This window comes from Symsagittifera roscoffensis, chromosome 3, assembly GCF_963678635.1.
Source record: "Symsagittifera roscoffensis chromosome 3, txSymRosc1.1, whole genome shotgun sequence".
Classification (NCBI taxonomy): Eukaryota; Metazoa; Xenacoelomorpha; order Acoela; family Convolutidae; genus Symsagittifera; species Symsagittifera roscoffensis.
Window position 1 is genome coordinate 46,513,460 of NC_087064.1, and position 16,014 is coordinate 46,529,473.

Genomic DNA, 16,014 nt, shown 5'->3' on the forward strand with positions numbered 1-16,014 from the left:
TTTTAAAGAGTTTTTGCCTCATTGTTTAAAAATTTCTTTTTCCGCAATTTTAACGAGATTTGAAGAATAAACTTTTCGCTTGGTATCTTTTCTATTCTGAAGAAGTCAAGATCGCTCAGTTAATTGAGGATTCGCTAATGTTTTGAGCATTCTAATCAATGGCAACCAAATGAATAATTGTTTTTTTTTCAAATTAACTAGAATGACCATCATTACTGAACATTACAATTGGAATTCTTGACTTAATGATTGCTTCGGTTTGATTGCTTAAGCTAAGCGTCACAAGAAAGAAGAAAAGGTTTCAAACGTTTTTTACGTAGTGTCTATTAGTAGTCAAATTACATGGCTGAAACTCGCACGCAGGAGTGTGAAACTAAGATGACTTGGAACTATTCTTGAAAAATATGATTTTTCGATTTTGATTGGCCAATTTTTCATAACTGTTCAGAGATTTGTACTTGTTACCCAACAAGTTTAAAATATTTTTTTGCGGGTTAATCTTGAAAACTGTCATTTTGCGACAGTTGATTGGCTAGATGACTAAAACTTTTCAGAGAACTGTTCTTGTTATCAAACAATCTTCGAACTTAACCCAATGAAATTAATCTGTTAGTAGTTATTTTTTGAAAGCCATTCAAAAACAAAAGCAACAAACATAAGTCATGGAAAGTTCACAGAAAAGTTTCACGCCATGGCATCAATAACCAGTTGATTATGTCTGAGCTTCCTACGCAGAAGATAAAATTAAATCTATAAAACGTTGTTTCGGTTTATGCTCCGACGGTATGACTGGTCAGGCTATCACACATAAGATTACGATAAGCAATTTTTTGGATTTAAAAGTAGATACAGTCTGCTGGTATAAACGGCTAAGGCATTGAGATCTCTGACTTACCGTAAAAGGTCTTTTTTTTCTCTAACATTGTGGCGATTATATTTTTATCGTTGTCTTTGCAGGATTTGTTGAGAAAACTAGGTTCATGTAATTTCAAAAGAATAAAATGCCCGGGTTGACAAAAAATGCTTATCATACAATTTTCATATATGAAAAAAATGCTTATCATACTCTTTCATACAACTTCATAGAGTAAAAGTCTATGTATGAAAATAGCATGATAAGCATTTTTTCTATAGTATGAAATTGTATGATAAGCATTTTTTCCATAGTATGAAATTGTATGATACGCATTTTTTCCATACTATGAAATTGTATGACAAGCTATTTTTCCATACTATGAAATTGTTGGATAAGCATTTTCCCCATACTATGAAATTGTATGGCAAGCTTTTTTTCCATACTATGAAATTGTATGATAAGCATTTTTCCATACTATGAAATTGTATGATAAGCAATTTTTCCATTCTTTGAAATTATATAATAAGCATTTTTTCGACCAAAAAAATGATTTTACTATAATGCTCAACATTTTAGAAAGCTCCGAATATACCAAATTTCATAAAAAGCTCATTCGACTCTACCTATGATCAATTTTAAATGATTAATGAAGTTTTTTATTTTTATCTCGAAAAATGCTTGTCATACAATTTTCATATATGAAAATTATATGATAAGCATTTTTCGACTAAATGTCAAATCAAAATTTTGACAGTCAAAATGCCCTCAATATTCAAAAACTCAATTTAATTCCAAATAAATTCATCTAAAACTGATTTTGAACAATTTAAAAAAAAAATTTCTTTTCTATGAAAAAAATGTTAATCATGAAGTTTTCATATATGAAAATTATATAATAAACATTTTTTTCTTTCAAAACTTAAAATTACTTTTTTGATTACCAGAAAGCTTTAAAAGCGTCGAGTAGAATATGTATCTGAACCAAAACTCTTTATAACCATTTTGAAATTTTGTATAAAAATTGTATGATAAGATTTTTTTTCCATAGACACCATATATGAAATTGTATGACAAGCATTTTTCTTCTATGGACGTCAACCCGGGTGAAAGCAATAAGTGCAAATTTTATTGCTGTTAACAAGGATGTAACAGCAGAAATAACACTTCCTTGTCGAGATTGACTGACCAAAAATGCTTCTTGATATAAACTTATCAAGTATTCGCATCCGGCCAGATCTAGTTATTGTTCCGACTTTCGATACGAAAGTAACGAAACATTTGTGCTTAGGGTGGGTTTTTTTCTTCAGACAAATTTCGACTTTTTAACTAGCCATTTTTGACGTAATTTTTTTATACCATTCAAAAGGTATTGTTGTCTTGAGCTTAAATTTGAAAATATATTTCATCTATGATCATTTTCTGTAAAGTTATCGGGGTTTAAAGATTGCCATTTTGGCCAATTTGGGACAATTAACGCGCGATATGTTTCGCGCTATTAACGCGTAAGCGGAGATTTAATCCGTCTTAGAAATCGTTCCAAATTGCTTGAAAGAAGCTTCTTTGTCATAATTAAATTGCTACAAGGAGCGAAATCTTTTCTTTTGTACTCTATGTGGCGTGTGGGTGGATGATTTTTGCAAGAAATTTCAAATTTTCGAGTTCTTTATTTTATGTACATTTTGTTTCATTACATTTAATTTTTTAAAGTTATTAGTGCTCCATAAACTTTTAAAGGCAGTCGGAACATTCAGGGCTTCGCCCTGATCCGAGATGTCTTGTATAGCTTTAAAAATCATGGATAAGAAACTGGCCTTTCCAGTGCCAACAGAGAAAATAACACCGACTACCATTTAATTGGTTTCGAATATGTTTTTCAAAATGAAGATAAAAAATTATAAAATGTATGCTGATCACACCACATTTTAACCTTTTCTAAGACGGACTAAACCTCCGCTTACGCTTTAAAAGTACTTAATATTTTGTGTGTTAGCTGTTCCAAGTTAACCGCATTGGTAATTTTTATACCCCCATAATTTTAGGAAAAAAGGTTGCAGGTGAAACATCTTCTTAAGTTTGAGCTCAGAACATCAATACCTTTTGAATGATATTAAAACATTCCGTCAAAAATTGCTAGTTAAGAATTTGAAGTTTGTCTAGAGAACAAAAAACCAACCCGAGCACAAATATTCTGCCAGTTTCTTCGAAAATACTCGGAACAAAAAAATAAAGAGAATATTTACTTGTTCTGCCCTTTTTACTTTTCTGCCAAAAAATCAATATTTCAAAATCATGGAGTAAAACTATTTTGCTTCACTTTGTTTGGCTAGAATTTGTCAATCAATTTTCAGCACCATCTCAAAGTTTTTGCTTTTAAATTCCAGTCGAATTATAACTAAGCCGAATTAGCCAAAAATGTAGAATGATTGGTAAATTTTTCAAGTTTTTGTTTTTCAAATAAGGTGCAGAGTTTTACACAGACCAAAAAAAACACAGAAAAAAGCTCCAGAACAAAATGACTTCTTTTACATTTGCTCGAAACTCGGGCTTGTTGGAAATTGGCAATAAATTAATTTAATTGCATTGGTATTAAGCAAACTAACCCGTGGAATCAGTGTACTGAATAAAATACAAAGTTGCAAAAGTAGGAAATTTGGACGAGGTAAATAAAAAGACCCGAATTTATTTGTTAATTTGCTCCGTTCAAAGCACAAAAATTTATAAACGTTTTGTTTCGTGGTAGAAGTTGCGTATCTACTTGGGTAGCTACCTTAAATTATTTTCCAGAAGTTTTGGGCTTCGAAACAAATTTTAGATTTTTTTTGAATTCCTTCATACTGTCTTTGTCATGCTTTCTCAAAACTATGTTGCTAAAACATCCGAAATTTTAGAACTTGTTGATTCAAGTAGAACAAAAATTCACGTCAAGTGGTACAAAACAGATTGAACACGTTTGCTGAAATTCCTTTCATGATTCATTATTGATTATTTTACAAACAGTATACCACTGTCAGACCATGAAAGAGTCCTACGCAAAGCTTCAAAAGCATCAAAATCAAATTTACTACAAACATGGGATCACACACTTGGATATGAAAATTTTATGGATTTGAATTGGTTTACCAAACTGGTTCATTTTGTTTAATCTTTTCTTCTAATTAAAAAAGTGATGATGACATGATACAAATACTTCATTCTGGCCTCAAATTCGGCTGCTAGGAACTTTCCATACGGCACTCAAAATAAACCCTGAAGCCACTAAAATTGTTGTTAACTGATTAAAATGAGCAAAGGTTTCGGCGATATTCTGTACTGTAAAAAACGGATGAAAATGAGCACCGAAGGGAGTGGATTTAATGGTCTCGGGCACTACGGGAAACTGTCATTCTAATGTGTGTTTATACTGACAGGATATTGTATGCCCATGTCTGATATCATTAGTGTAATCGCCCAACTGTATTACCAGCAGAGATTTACAGCGAGATAAGATTAGTTCGAGCAGCTTTTTCTGACCCATTTATTTTTTCGGGTCATTTCAAACATTAATTTGCTCAGGCACTCGAAGCAAAAAATCAGTTGCATGACAAAATATACCGCCGGTCGTTATATAGCACCCGTGCAAGATCCTATTTTTTTGTTTATATTTGAGACAATTGTTCTAACAAAAAAGTCCAGTTTCAAATTTTATTATAAACTCCTTACTCAAAACTGGCTCAAATTTCGAAATCGATTTTGCAACAATTTCCATATTTCCAACAACATCTTCTTCTCTGTGTTTTTTTTTTCTGTTTTATGATTTTGGCGTAGTTCCAAAACGATCATAAAAGTGTTCGCTTCATTGAACTATCGATTGATTTGATGGCATCTTTTCAGCACTTGCAAGACATGGCTGTCCTTTCGTCCCACGAGGCGTCCCATTAGCAAACAAGGCAGAATTAGATTCTGTTTGGGCGGGAACAATCAATAAATAATATGTATCAGTGTACAAATCATTTCCGCAGGGCAATGAGTTCGCAGGGTAAAACCAGATATGATCTGTGGAAAAAAAGTATAGACTATGATTTCCAGATCATAAATATATATTTTTGGCAATTTTATTTTGGGTGTTTTGTTGGTAAGATGCTAGTTTTGACTTTGTCGTCATATCAGAGTTGAGCTGTGACACTGCTGGTATGTGGTGTTATCTTACCTGATGCATAGAAAGGGTAACAAATCCCTAATGCAAGAATAGGGGCAATATATTCATTTCCCTGGGCCCCATTCAAAAGTGACATTATTGCTTTGAATCTTCAATCAAAAGCTGCCTTGGGATATATTGCAAAAATGTACCCAAGGCAAAAGATGAAAATAAACGTAAAACAAAATATATGAAATGAAGGAAGACATATAGATTACAATTTACTAGTTATGCTAATAACCAGCCGGCTAGTTATTGGGATTATAACGGAACATTCATAATCTCATCTTCCTGCGTTGTATGTTTATCTTCCCAACTTCTTCCTTAAAAAGTCAGAATAGTAAAAAAAATCGTATCGTCAACTTCTTCCCCGTTTAATTCAGCTCCTCGCTTCCCTTATGTTAGAAGTTTTCCTTCCCCTTTTGGAAACTCTTCACAAAAATCTATAAAAAGTCGACTCTTTATCAATCGGGATGAAATTTTAGTCGACCTAGATTTCACATTATGCACATCTTTTTCTCGCAGAGAAAGTAATATAATGGCTTTTAGCAATTTAATTTTCTAACAGTCACTTCCTTCGCTTTTCGCCGCCCTCACTTGGAATCAACAACACCAACCCCTCCCCCAATCCTCCCCCTGCCCCTTCCCTTCCTTTCCCTTTTCTCCCTCCCCGCCCCTCCTATTTTCGCCCCTTAGCCTTATATTCTATTCTCCTCCAATAATTATTGTCGCACTTAAGGGTATAGTGTATTTAAACGTGTGAGGGCGGCAGCTAGCAGGGTTACAGCTGAGCTGAGCTGAGCTGTTTTCTTTTATACCACCTCCATTGATTTTATATTTCGCCTCTATTAAACCGCTTTGATCCCAGTCAAAACACTTTTCAAAAGCAGCCCTGTCAAGTGCAAACACTGCAGATTATTTCACCACCATCACCTACCACCACAACCAGCAAAATCAACACCCACCTCACCCATTTAAAAATGCTCCGCGGATAAGAAAACGTGTTTACTTTTTAATAATCAGTCCTTTTTATTGTACCAATTTGATTTATTGCCACTATTGAGACTTTTTGAGACTTTCTAACTCAGATCAGGTAATAATTCTTTTCCGAAATTTTATCAAAAGAAATTGAATTAATTAACATTCAAAGCATAAAACTTTAATTAGAGTAGTTTTGATAATTCATTTTAGAATAAAAAAATTCTATACTCAGGGTTGGACGCTTTTTCCTTTCTCCGCAGGGAGATGACCGCTCGCCAACAAAATGGTCCCTTCTTTGGTATTAATTTACGGCATCCATTTTTGGCCGATCAACACTAAAATTGTTCTAAAGGCGCATTTGGCGCTAATATATACTAATTTTGAACGGGAGCACGCTCCAAAAGTACGCTTTTGGGTCAAAAATTTCCGAAAAATGCCAAGTATTGGCATTTTTGAACATATTTTTGTACAGATTTGCCTGCGGCGCAGAAAAATTTGCCAAAAGATTTGACAAAAAATCCTAGATCCTCCTCTGTGTATAAGCTATTCTTCTAAGCGGCCAAACCAGAACATTTAAGTGTTGAGTCCTTATAAATATCGGTTTTGTCCAGAACTTGATCTACAAAAATTTTTGACTTTAGTGGGAGGGGGACTTGGGGAGGGAGGGGGAGGGGAATTGTTAAATGGGTTTCTTTTGACATTTAAATCAATTAGATGGCTAGACTTCAAGGGTGTATCTAGAATTTTCTCGAGGAGGAGTGGATTTAAGAAAAAATTTTTAGGGCTTTTTTTTAGGTCGACCAAATTGATTTTCCGAGTTCTCCCAAAGCACTACAAAATCCCGGTTTTGGCCAAAAATTCTGTGCCGCAGGCAAAATTTGAAAAAAGCAGGCCAAAAAAGGCGTTTCTAGGCACTTTTTCGAAAATGTTGACCGAAAAAAAGAGTTTTTTCGGCGCACGCTCCCCCCTCATCTTAGTTTATATTGGCGCCCAAGGCGCCTTTAGAAAAATTTCAGGGTCCCTCAGCCAAATTTGGATATCTCAAAATAGTTCAAAGGTGGGACCATTTGGATCGGCAGGAGGTGGAATCCTTGAGGAAGAGAGGCGTCCGTCTCCCTTCTAGTCCCCTAAATCCGCCCCTGCTATATTTAAAGACTCAATTGAATTAATTTTTATTTTCCTTAAAATTTTAGGTCCTTTAAAGTAAACGTTACTCGTTTTTTCAGAGGAAAAAAATGAATTAATTGTTGAAATTGTAGTAAATTGCTAAAAATGGAATTTTTTTTGACAATGGAAGTGTTTTTTGTACAACAATTTTCTGAGAACTAGTATCATGAAAATAACAAAAATTCAAGATTTTGTAACCTTGTCAAAATAATTTCTGATCATCCTTAAGAGTAGAAAATGTCTACGGGGTAGGTTGGTTCACATTTTTACTTATATCAAGAAACGTTGCGGTGGTAGGTTTTGAATTTAAATGATTATTCAACACATGAAATTTGCACTTTGGATTTGAAAAATTCTTCGAAAAAAAATATGTGCGGAGAAAACTGACCTCGATATTTCAGTTTTTTTAAGCTCAGTTTTGCGGACGACTTGTCAATATATTTTGGTTAGAACCGGTTAACTTACAACTTGAAGCCGTTTTTATATATTTTGACGTTCAGTTTCAACCAGTTATTCTGTTTTTGTTGACCATTTTGGTATAAAAAATGTTTTAAGACCACTTAAAAACACAGGCTTTTTCCACAACGAAAATGAGGCGAAATTGTGCATTTTGTAAATTGTAAGCGGATTCCGCAACAAGGACGCTTACTTTTTTCTTTTTTTGTTCGTTTTTGTTCTTTTTTTTATTGTTCCGACAAAATTTTAACATGTTTATAGACTTGTCTCTGGAATCCAGGAACATACAGACGCAAAATTAATCATTGAGTGATTGAAACAAGTATTTTGTGACTGATTAATCAGTGTAAATGATCACGTTCCTTGACCTTCAATGAAAAACAAACGAACAAAGAAGCACAGAACATTCCGACCATAGTCTTAAAAAATTCCAGAAAAAATTATTTTTTATTGCGAATTAGTGTCAATTTTTGTTTGTGGTGTCATAGAAAGATCTGAACGAATTATTAAATTCTGGTCATATTTGAATATAATTGGAACAGTTTGTTCGAAACATCCAAAAATTTTTCATGTCTAAATTTTTGATTCACATGGATTTTTGAAAGTTTTGATTCACAAACTGACGCTGAAGAACTGCAAACGTTATTTTTAATTAAATGAACTAAGTTTTTGCGGTTTATTTTGATCATAAATAAGCTATTTTAGGCCTGCACGCTCACCTAATTTGCTTGAAATCAGACCAAAAATCATAAATTTCAAAATTGGTTTTTCTCAAAACTGAAAAAAAGGTTCGAAATTTTTTATTGCCGTTCATAACATGACTGATGTGAGATATCAGTAATGTGATATATCATTCGACCCATTTAAAATTGCAGTGAATAAAAAACTAAAAATGCCCGAATTTACAGTTCATAACAATAAAAATAACAAAATTCAAGAAAACCGACTTAGTTAGAAAAACACCAGGCAAAAATACTACCTCAAACGAGTTTGAAGGAGCACCAGTCAACGCTTAAAACGAGTTTCAAGAGGCAGCTGTCAATTTCAACTTAATCTCCAATTAATTTATAAATGTAATATATAAATCTCTTTTGATAGCTCTATCAGCAGCGTGCCGAGGGTCGGCGGGGTTCGACCGCCCCCCTAAATTGTGGCTGCCACATTTTTCCATAGGGTCCGCTTTTTGGTATAATTTTACGACTCACTTTTGACTGGCCAGTATCAAAATTTTCTTGAGGCTTTTTCGGCGCCAGCTTAACTAATCTTGAGAGGGGATCGCACGCCAAAAAAAGCTCAATTTTCTAGTCAAGTAATTTTAAAAGTGCTCAAAACTTCATTTTTAACCTACTTTTTGCGCCTTTCTTAGCCTAGAACCGTTGGATAAATTTAATTTACTTTTGTATATAAAAATCAAAAAACTATTATGATCTTTGGTTTTTAAAGTTATAGGCTAGAAAATAACTGTTAATAACTTTATTAAAGTTAAAAACTAATTATACAAACTATGACACAAATTTTTTCAAAGAGTCGTATAATTCAAAAAAAAAAAAATTTTTGAAAAAGTTATTTTTCAACACCGAGAAATTTTTTGATTATTTTTTTAGTCAAAGCTAACAAGCTGTGAATTGAATTAGTTGAGATATAATTTGAATTTGCTTTCCAGCCAAGTAAGTATTCAATCAATTTTTTTTATTTTTTTTCATAGTGTTTCTACTTCATTGAAGAAGAATGAAATGAGCTCAAAATGGAAAATTGGTTATTGAAATAGCTTTGGGATTTTGAAAATGCTTTGAAAGCTGTGACTGAATTAAATAAAAAATGATATACTTATAAAATGTCAGTTTAATCCACGCTTTTTAAGAGTCTGATTTGAACAAAAAAAAACTTTTTGAGAAGCGAAAAAATTATAGAAAGTCATAATTCAGCAAAACACTAACAGCAACTCTACAAGAATGGCCGGAACGAGAATTCTTATATCAAATATCAAAATTATCGAATTAATTTTTATTGAATGCACATTTTAAGTTACCAATTCATATTAAATTTTTTTTCGCATGAAGTAAGCATCAGCATAGATATTTTGCCTTGTATAATTTGACACGGCAGTTTGTATGTTATTTAAAATAAAAACTAATGCCGATTTTGATAATTTGAAAACTGTTTTTCTTTTTTTCTTTAAGCGCAAGGAGCAGATCTTTAGCTTGAGTTTGCCCAAAACTGAAAAAATTGCGGTTATTACGCAAATCAGCTCTGTTTGTCCCGACTGTCCAAAAAAGTAAGTGTGGAATATTTTTACTGGGCTGGTTTTTTTTTGTCAATTTTTGACTGTTTAACTGACTTGTTTGACGGAATGTTTTACAGAATTTTTCCTGAGATTATATTTTTAAAGATTTTTTACGATCACTTTCACTAATTTTACGAGGGTTTTAAGATTGCCATTGTTACCAATTCGGGATAATTAACGCGCGATATATTTTGTGTTTTTAGCGCCTAAGTGGAGATGTAACCTGTATCAAAAATTCTTCAAAATTGGAATGAAGCGTGCTAAAAAATATCATTTTGATCTTTACCCTGCGTGTGGGGCGATGAATTCTAAAAAAACACCAAAAATTCCTTCATTGTTTCTTCATCATGAATTAGTTTAGCTTAAGTACTCTTTAGAAAAAAAAACACAGTCGAAATATTCAGCGCTCCTCTCTTATACAAGCAGTTTTGTTCTTTTTGTCCCGGCTTTCGAAGAAAGAGCAGAATATTTAGGCTTGTGGTGGTGTATTTTTATTGAGTCATTTTTCGACTTTTCAACTATCATTTTTGACAGAGTTTTTTCGACCATATGAATCTCTATCAATTGAAAAGTATTGTTCCCTTACGCTCAAATTTAGAAAGTAATTTTGTGCTGTGATCTCTTTTTTTTTCGTAAAGTTTTGGGCCTTTGAAGTTGCTTATTTGGACAATTTTTTTTGCGAGATAGTTTGCATCGACAACACGGGTAAGCGGCAAATTATTGCGTTGCAAATTAGACTACGAAAGTAGTTTGGTCATTGCTTTATGATACAAGACGCTAAAAACATCCTTTTGAAGTGTAAATTTGCTTTTGGGGTGATAAATTGAAGAAAATAAGAAAAATGTATTCTTTTCTTTTCGATTACTCATCAATTTTCAATCAAAAGTTTTTTCAATTTTTTCCAAGTGCAGTCGGAGCAAACAGGGTTTTGCACTGGTATACGAGCAATTTTGTAATTCCGACTTCTGAAATCAACGGAACATTTATGTTTAGGGTGTATTTTTATTCATACAAAAATACACCCAATACACTTTCAATATGGAATAAGGGGCACTCGGAACATTCAGGGCTTTGCTCTGTTATACGAGCAGTCTTGTTTATTTCTGTGACTGTTTCTCCGTTCACCACTGAAGTTGCAAAAACTAGCCAGGGAATCTTCTTCCAAAAATTCAGTTCACACAAAAATGTTGTTTGCAATATTTGGTAATTCTGAAAGAGTAAAATAGCATCCTAAATTAAACAGCCCAAAATTTCTACCTCTATATCGTCCATTTCAAAAACTTGAAACGTTTCCGATAGCACACCAATTGTTTTTGCCAAGTTCTGACGACATGGTGCTTTTTAAGACAGGAGTATTTAGATGCTGCAGATTCAGCACAGACAAAATCGAGCAAATCCACATGTGAAGGAAAGTTCGAAACCGACCTTTTGAAAGATATTTGTCACGTTCATTTGATATCTGCATGGTTGATTTTATGTTTCCAAAAAATCTACAAATGGTTTAAATGAAAAATTAAATTTCAGACTTGAGTTTGCCAAAAAAAAACTCAGAAATGAATAACTGATAATTCAGCTTAGTAATTTAGAAAAGTTTATAGGTCCAAGGAACGAAGGCAAATTCATCACTTTTAGTTGATTGCGTGATAAGCTCTTCAGACATTCAGCTAAAAGTGATCAATTTGCTCTCATCCCTTGCTCTCGCTCCTAAAAGAAATTTTAAACGTATTAATGCTTAAGTATTAGTGATGCAGCTCTGAGCCATCCTGACACACTTTACGTCATAGTTCCTTCCTAACCAGATTCGCTGACGCGGTCGGAACAATTGGAGATACGTCAGCATTCCTCCTCGATGAGTATTTGTCTGCACTACCAGTTTAGGAACAAATGAACCTTGGCAGAGAAGAGAGCATCATGAATTTTCTTTTTATTGAGATTTTTTTGCTGAACTTTATGTGAAGCTCTCAGCATTTCTAGAATATGCTGCAAAATGGCCGTTTCGTTTTAACGTTACAAGTCGGTTCTAGGGTTTTGTTTGTTTTCGAGTAATCATAGTCAATTTTTGAGTTATGAGTACTAAAGACCTTTAGTTTTAGATGGATGTGTTTTCTCGCAGAACCTATTGCCAAGAAAAAAAATGGAATTCAATAATGTTACATTTTGAAACCATTTCATTCGTAACCCGAATTGCAAAAAAATCTGTCTCGATAACGACTTGAAGTTATCGATTCTTACAGTAGCTATTGTTGCCGATCGTTCAATCGAAAATTTTCAAGCAAGCATATCACGTTTTCAAATTTAAATGTATTTCAAAAAAATCATAGAGCTACAAAATTAGCCATTTTAAAATTTTTTGTCTATATTTTTACAAAAATAGGTTTGGCCAATAGGTGGTACATCATTGATTGCTGACTACTCTTGCTAATCTCCCTGAATTTTGGAAGTGGATTCTTTATATGTAGAAGCTCAAACTGCAAAACACATTTTTCATGTTAATTCAACCTTCGCTTTAGACTTTAATGCGATTTGTCTTTTATACGACTTGACTTTCGATTTAGAGTAGATAGTCAACCAGGGACCGAATCACTCCTCGTAAAAATTCACCTTGAAGTAGCCAGGCAACGTGTACCTCAAATAGAACAATTCTACCATGTAAGCTGATATGAAAAAAAACTCCTGCCTCCGAGGAATTTTCTGCCCATACGATAGCAACGAAGGTAACAGAGTGCTTCAATTTATCGAAAGTTTTTTTTTCAAGGCAGGCTTTGACTGTTTGACTATTCAATGATCAGCATTATTTTTGATCAGAAACTAATTGATTACAGAACTGCTAGATGAAATTATTCAAAAAAGTTACTGTACAAGTAACAGATTTAAACAACCAAAAGTAAGATGCAAGGCTCTTTTTTTGTCCCTGCCTCCACTTTTATTAGTGATTTTTTTGTTCACAATGTCCGATTGTTACAAAAAATGATAAGAGGACTAATTAGGCCATGAAAAACATATTTGGTCATCATACTAAACACATTGTATTATACTTCGTACCGCCTTAAGATTGATGTTTACGCGAGGTGGGGGGGGGGGGGGGGGGGGGGGGGGGTTGTTGGAAAAATAGCTAGATCCGACAATGTCATACAAGTTCACTTATTAATATTTAATATTATTGTTTAGAAATATCGAGCAAGAATGGTCGTCGACGACACCAGGAATGCAGTGTTCACCATGGGTCATCAACCTCCACAAACAACAACAATAACAACAACAGCAGCAGCAGCAACAACAACAACAACAACAACATCAACAACAACAACACACCAACAAACAACGCCAGCCATAATCTAGACTACCCTAGGGTGAACGATAACCCACACTCCACACTCGAGGGCCATGACGATGACACATCAGACGTGGAATTGCATAGCCATAGTATGGACACACTTCCTCAAAATGACCAATCATCTTTCGGGTATTTGCTTGACATTTTGAATTATTCACCAACAGAGACTATTTATTAGTCGATGTTCTGTACGCAGCCTTTTAAACAACTTGTAATATGAAATTCAGCACGATTCTTATGTAGAACTCGCAGTCTACAAAGCTTGTGTAAAAATTTCTAGTTTTTTGAAAAGCATTTCTTTCTACCCTTGCTTAAATATTATAATTTTTTTCTTAGAGTTGGACGATGAAAAAAATACCAATCGGTTTTTCAAATGAATTTCAAAGAAAATTTCTATGCTTATTGTGTGTTGCGGATAGAAACTAGAAATAAAACGCGCATTAGGTGGCCTTCGCAAATTGCGTCGAATAGAAATGATTAGAAGAGAATCAGTTAAAATACTTTTGAACTTGAGTTCCAGGTTAATCGATTCAACTTTAAACGTGCTTTAAAAAGCTGCCCAAAATCTGTTTTTGTTCTGAATTTTGACAAATGTGCTGTATTATTTGTGCTCGGTGAGTTTTTTCTTCAGACTATATTTCACTATTCAACTACCCATGTTTGGAAGGAAAACTCAATTTGTTAGAAGTCAATTAGTGTCTTGAGCTCAAAAATAAAAAGATATTTCACTAATGAAGTTATGGGGCTTGGGATAACGAAGGCGCGATATATTTCGTGGTACTAATGCAAAAGCGCCTTTTTATATTGGCTCAGACATTGCTTTAATTTTTTTAAGGCACGCCAAAAATTACTTCAAGTATATATCAAATTCTTTGCATCGATACGAGCATTCTTTTCATGTATTTCTACTCTAATTGCAACACAAAACGATCTAATGAAAAAAAAATTTGTTTAATTAAAAATTGATGAAAAAACATATGAATGAAATTTCATAAAACCTAACTAAAAATTATGACAAGACAAAATATTGCGTTGTTCTGTTGTTCTGCCAAAATAATAATTGTTCCGACTATCGTATCGAAAGTAATGGAGTATTTGTGCTCGGGGTGGTTTTTTTTTTCAGACAAAATTCGACTTTTATCTAGCCATTTTTGACGGAATTTTTTTCTTTATCATTCAAAAGGTATTGTTGTTTTAAGCTTAAATTTGAAAAGATATTTTACCTGTGATCAAGTTTTTTCAAGTTATGGGGTTTTAAATGTTGCCATTTTGGATGATTCGGGAATATTAACGCGCGATATACTTCGCACTATTAACGCGTAAGCGGAGAATTAATCCGTCTTAGAATTCGTTTCAAATTGGTTGAAGGAAGTTTTTTTACGATAATTGATTTGTGACTAGAAGCAAAATTTGTCATTTTGTACTTTATATGGCGTGCGGGGGGATGGTTTTCACAAAAATTCTCAAGGTTAAAACTTTTTTGTTTTGTGTTTTTACAATTAATTTTTTCATATTTTTGCTGCTCCACAGACCTTAAAAGGCAGTCGAAGCATTCGGGGCACTTTCGATTTAACTAATTTCAACCAATAGGGTTCAAGTACTTTGAAAAAATTTTTAAATAGTAACAAGCCCTGCATGTTTCGTCTGTTTTTTAAGGTCGTAGGGGCAGTAATAACATGAAAAAAAATAAATGTAATAAATTAATTGAAAAAAAAAATTTAAGAAATTTTAGGGTTTTTTTTTGTTAAAATCATTTCCTTACAAGCCATATAAAGTTCAAAGTGACAGAATTTGCTAAGAGGAATTAAATATCCGCTTACGCTATAATAGCGCGGAATATATTGGGCTAAATTGTCCGAAAATGGCCCAATTGGCAACCTTTAAAACCCCATAACTTCACAAAAATTGTTCACAGGAAAAATAAATTTAAGCTCGGGACAACAATACTTTTTGTCATAAAAACAATTTTTATCAAAAATGGCTAGTTAAAAAGTCGAAATTTGTCTGAAGATAAAACTCACACCAAATATTCCGTTACCCCCATTACCAGAAAAGGCCCAATTATATTATCATCTGTTTTTTTTTATATTGTTGCATTTGAAAATTAGCGTTTTGGACTAAATATTTTGAACTTAGGTCCTTTTTTAATTACATGTTTTTGTTGTTATTTGTTATTTACGCAATAATTTTATAAATATCTGTTGAGAGTTCAAGTAGCGAATAAAAGTTCGAAGCCAAATTTTGGATGCCGTTCAATCCAATTAATTCTCGTATTAAGTATATCCGTATCTGGGAAAAATCCTGAATGTTTCTAATGTCATTTAGGAGCGATAAAATGTGCTGAGCGAAAAGCTTGATAAAATGTTAGAGATAATTGAAAAAAAGTTAGTTTTCATTTCTTTTTCTTTTCATATTTTCATAAAACGATATTTTTGTAGTTTCAAAGTAGAATGATTAGAAATGCAGTTTTCATTTTTATACCACTTGAAAAAATATTGCTCGGTCGTTATCTCAAGTTGAATTTAACAGTACTATTTTGCAGTAGTCAAATTAGTCCTAAAAACAATCCCCCCTAACTTTCGATCAAATGGTCATTTATACAGTTTTTTTATCCTGGTTATTGAACATGAACGTTCTTCAGAATGACAAAAAAAATCCACAAAAAATGCCTGGTTGAAAAACCATCAAGAGTCCTTCAAAAATTGATTTTAGGTGGAAAACAACTGGAAAAAAACCTAAAAACCCGAGGAAGGCGAAAACGA

At 33.2% G+C, this 16,014-nt stretch overlaps 1 protein-coding gene across 1 annotated transcript in view; it reads left to right on the plus strand.

Moving 5' to 3' along the window:
• Positions 1–16,014, plus strand: part of LOC134841736 (uncharacterized) — a 156,885-nt gene that overhangs the window by 12,835 nt on the left and 128,036 nt on the right. The window contains exons 2-3 of the mRNA XM_063857774.1: positions 12,474–12,632; positions 13,087–13,381. Of these exons, the coding sequence (XP_063713844.1) occupies positions 12,578–12,632; positions 13,087–13,381 (350 nt within the window). The 5' untranslated portion in view covers positions 12,474–12,577. The remainder of the gene's footprint in view (positions 1–12,473; positions 12,633–13,086; positions 13,382–16,014) is intronic.